The sequence below is a fragment of the Laccaria bicolor genome, genomic scaffold (genome assembly GCF_000143565.1).
Source record: "Laccaria bicolor S238N-H82 LACBIscaffold_101 genomic scaffold, whole genome shotgun sequence".
NCBI classification, from domain to species: domain Eukaryota; kingdom Fungi; phylum Basidiomycota; class Agaricomycetes; order Agaricales; family Hydnangiaceae; genus Laccaria; species Laccaria bicolor.
Window position 1 is genome coordinate 64,633 of NW_001889972.1, and position 4,248 is coordinate 68,880.

The 4,248-nt window shown below is 50.9% G+C and overlaps 2 protein-coding genes across 2 annotated transcripts; one reads left to right on the forward strand and one right to left on the reverse strand.

The window, feature by feature from the left end:
- Positions 1-546: 546 nt before the first annotated feature.
- On the reverse strand, positions 547-1,377 carry LACBIDRAFT_296112 (uncharacterized protein; the record flags this gene model as incomplete). Its single annotated transcript, XM_001890485.1, has 5 exons — positions 547-779; positions 835-942; positions 1,001-1,071; positions 1,143-1,280; positions 1,355-1,377. 5 exons carry the CDS (start codon positions 1,375-1,377, stop codon positions 547-549), a joined length of 573 nt encoding a protein of 190 aa, XP_001890520.1.
- Positions 1,378-1,624: 247 nt separating this feature from the next.
- LACBIDRAFT_335615 (uncharacterized protein) lies at positions 1,625-3,000 on the forward strand (the record flags this gene model as incomplete). Its single annotated transcript, XM_001890482.1, has 7 exons — positions 1,625-1,731; positions 1,863-2,101; positions 2,184-2,420; positions 2,532-2,569; positions 2,604-2,696; positions 2,774-2,868; positions 2,892-3,000. 7 exons carry the CDS (start codon positions 1,625-1,627, stop codon positions 2,998-3,000), a joined length of 918 nt encoding a protein of 305 aa, XP_001890517.1.
- Positions 3,001-4,248: the final 1,248 nt, after the last annotated feature.

Genomic DNA, 4,248 nt, shown 5'->3' on the forward strand with positions numbered 1-4,248 from the left:
GGTGCCATTGTCTTATGATGGTTTCGCTCAACCCGTCAGTGGCAGCTGGTCATGGAGGATTGGCCTTGGGTTGCCTTCGGCTCCGGGGAGTATACGTGCGTCTGCGAGCTTGGGACCTAGGTCAACGTCAGGTGGTGCGACTGCGATGGGCATGGGAAGGACTCCTAGTACGGACGAACATGAAGGACTGACGCGAGCTTTCCGCCTACTCCGAACACTGCGATTAGTACCAATGGAAATGGGAGTGGGGATATAAGCTGTCTGCCGAAGAGACCGACACCTGTTGGGCCTAAGAGGGACGGTTGACGAGGATGGGGAAGAGCCGATATTGGGTACTACTACCATCCTGTAGATATATGTATTGGGCTCCTTCTCGCTTTGAAGATCTTCATTGAAAACATGGATACAACATGTATGCAAACGAACAACACTGGAACGAACGAACGAAAGACAAAAGCAGAAAACACAGAAGACAAAACACAACCCGCAAACCACCACTCAACGCACAACGCACAAAACCAACTTCCTCACTCGCACCAACAACAATCAATCCTCAATCCCAATCATCCTCCTAACCAACAAATCCAGCTTCCTCGTCCTCAACAACCCCTCCAACCTCAACACCATCTCATCCTTCGTCCCACCCACCACAATAGCCGGGTTTCTCTCCGCATGAGCAGACAAATTACGCCGAAGTGCAGCGCACGATAAGGCGCTGCACGCCTCTGGGTCCGTTATCAACGGGGACGAAGGGTACAGGAGGTACGCTTTCGGTATATCTTTCAAACAATCCAATCAGTATCAGAACGTTGTGAAAGAGAAACTCATACATACTATCAATATAATCCTCACACCCCCACGGAACCTCAATATCCACAATCCACTCCTCCTCATCGACCCTCTTCGCCAACGTCCTCAACCCGTTCATGTCGATGCTCGTATCTGCGATGGAGAGGTAACACAGTTTGGAGAGGAGAAGGAATGGCGGGTACGGATGTACTGTCGATGTCGGGGTTGGTGGCGAGCGTTAGTTGGGTTAGGGTGTGTTTGAGTGGGATGAGGAGGTATACACTGCGTGTCGAGTGATGGTGGGTAAGTGAAGAGGGGGTGAGAGGGAGGAGGGAAAAGAAGACAAGACTTACGCCTCGTTTCCTATCCCTGTATTGTTCAGAAAGAGAACGGAAAGCTTGGGGAGGCGGTGGATGTGGATGATGTCGAAGTCGCGTACGCGTGTTCCACTGAATGAAAGTTCGGTTAGGGAGAGGAAAGTGTTGGGGGTGCTGGATGTTGTGTGAATGAAGAGGGATCAACGACGCAACATGGAAGGCAGAGGGAGTAAAGGGCAAGAACATACTCGGAAACAGGTCCTTGCCGCATAAATTGAGCCCATTCTCATCAAAAAGGGAGTTTACGAGGGATATACGCTCCACGTCGGTGGTACGCAGAATGTCGAGGATGCGGCCGTTAATCTTAATGTGTCCTTTAACCAATCAAATAAAGTGAGATATATGCGGAGTAGTGAGGAAATACCGTGGTCTGAAAGGAAATCCGTGATAGCTTGATGTGAAGCGTCCTTGATGTTCTTCAGTCGTTCGAATAATCGAATTCCAGGTATAGATCCTTGATGAGCTTATCCAAGTCGGGTTTGGTCAAAGGTTTCGGATGGTCTTTAGGTCCAGGTTTTCTAGCAGGAGAAGAGGCGATAAGATACGTGAGAGGTTCCCTGTTGTTGTGAGTGATGTCGAATTTCGTAGAGGCGTTATACGTAGCCTGAGACTCGGCCGATCTGGAGTACTTGAGTGGGCCTTGGAGGTCGCTGAAGGATGATAAACGTCTGCGTTTCAATACCAGCGTTTCAATAGAGCTATGGCCATCGTGTTTCCGAGTACTGTTTCGTTCCAGATCGTTGACAAAGGCAGAGTACGGAGGAGGCAACAGAGGGTTCAAGACACCAGGATCGATAGCCCGAGCATGAGATACATATCTGCCGACAATCCAGTCCACGTCGTCGTCAACGTCACTTTCCAAGGTAGACTGGTCGAGGGTCCTAGCAAAGGAAATGAAGAGTTCTTGACCGCGTCGCCTAGTAATACTAATAGAAGTGGGTCTGTGAATCCGAACGCGGTGTCGCAGAGAGCTGAGAGAGATAGGTATTCGTAACTGAGCCCATTGTCGTCATAAAGGGTTCCTCTTTGACCTTGCACCATCGCCGGCACCCTCAAATGGTAACCCTCACAGACCTCCCTCACTCACTAGAACCAAGCAGGAAGATGACCTGGTCTGTCCATACACCCTACGTCGACCGTCCACCCATTACACGGTTGTGTTAGATCAACTTCTGCTCACCACGGGATCCACGACGAAGAGCTACCACGAGGACCTGCCCAAGATCTTGATGTCAATGAACGGCGGTAGCCCGGGTGAGCTGAACGGTGAGGTGGCACGCAGTGTTGCATGAAAAGGCCGAGGAGGACTGGACACGTTCCGTGGCATGAGTGAATAATGACGATGGACCTTGGGTGAATGATAAGTGGCGGAAAAATTGGTTGGATCGGATGGAGAGGCAAGAGTGAGTTGTTTTTCACGCCTTTTCTTTGTTCCAGACTTATNAATGTTGGGAGAGTACAGATACTATCACTACCCAGACCCGCTCCACCACCTCCAGCACCTTTGAAATTGCCGAAGAAACGCAAGCGGTCTGTTCGTCCGCAGCCGGTTGCCCCCCTTCTCACCTTGAAACACAGTCTGGAAGTCTTCATGGACAAACTGTCAGTTAGTTGCCCGCATTGACTTGTCACGCAACTTGTGCGAGAAAAAGGACGCACGCAACTGGGTGCAGAATATCTACAAAGACATTATCGAGCCTCAGTACGTTTCGTGTCCCATTGCAGATCAATATACACTGATTCTGGGCCTCAAAATCAGGCGGTAATGTGCCACCCTCCGGTCCAAAGTCTTCGCGCAGCCCTTGTCAGATCGCGCATCGTCCTCAGCCACTGAACGATCCACCTCTGCTGAAACGGCTGGCCCTCCCCGAATACTATCCCCCGCCCCATCTACTTCCAGACAGCATTTCCCCGGTACTTTCCATGACCTCAGGCCGCAGTGACACAACGAAACCACACGAGGCTGCATTGGCTCGTTCTCGCTCCCTGTCCATCCCTCTCGAGCGAGAACGAAGACGGAAAGAACGCGCGGGGAGCGTGGGGTCGATAAGAAACGTGTGTGAAACAGAGAGGTTAGCATGTCGCGCGTGTCAAGCCCATGCCCAATATGCAACGGACGAAGAGCAAGAAGGAGTTAGCGGTTGGGAAAGGAGAGGAGAAGGCGGTTGGGAAGACGACCGACCTCGAGGGACGTGGGTGCGGCTTTTGTGGAAGAAATGCCTGCTGAGCTGCGTGCGAGGCCTTCTTCGCTGTCTCAAGTGTAATGCCAGGTGGATTCACAATCGAAAGGGGGTCAACGACTGGCGACTGGTTGGTCTTCTTCGTCTTCGTATTGGGCTAGGGACCTATTCGGTTTTGGGAGGTCCAAGATGGACGATGAGGAGACCTTGGAAGACCCGGAGGAGATCTAGCAACTGCATAGTTTGCCGGACGTTCTACTGCTGAATCCCGAGCCGAGGAATGTGTTGACAGACAGCACAGCAGTGGCAACGCGCTTTCAATCTGTGCATCATATTTTCCTTTGCATCTCTCGCTGGCGATTCTCCCCAAAAGCAATAGCTTTTGCCTATTTTGTCGTCGTTGGAAGGTCAACTCTATATTTTGGACTCACCCGGTGCCGTTGTTCTGCTGTACATTGTGCCAAAACAAGCCAATCGCATCGCCATCTGGGTTCTTTGATTGTTGACATTCACTCGCACATTGCGCAAGACTCGCCAATCACCAAAATTATGAAGATATTCTTCCCTCAACGAAGGCCCATCAACCAGAGGCAAGACGAGGACCAGCATAGTTTATACTTTTGGCTTGCAAGGCTCTCAACATTGCCTTGCTTCGCCAGTTGAACGTCTTTGGCGCGGTGGTGCGAACTACGAGAATCTTCTCTCGTGCCGGCGGGCCAAGTACGTTCTGTGCACTCGTGTTGGATTGTCAGACTTTCGGAACTCGGCATGTATCGTGTCTTTTTTTCCTTTTTTTCTGGTACTCATGCTCATTGAATTTGTTTCCTATCAGGTACAGGTACGTCAAGCGCTGATATGATGCCCACAAAGCTAGGAACTTCGGTGGCCATAGGGGCTTATGT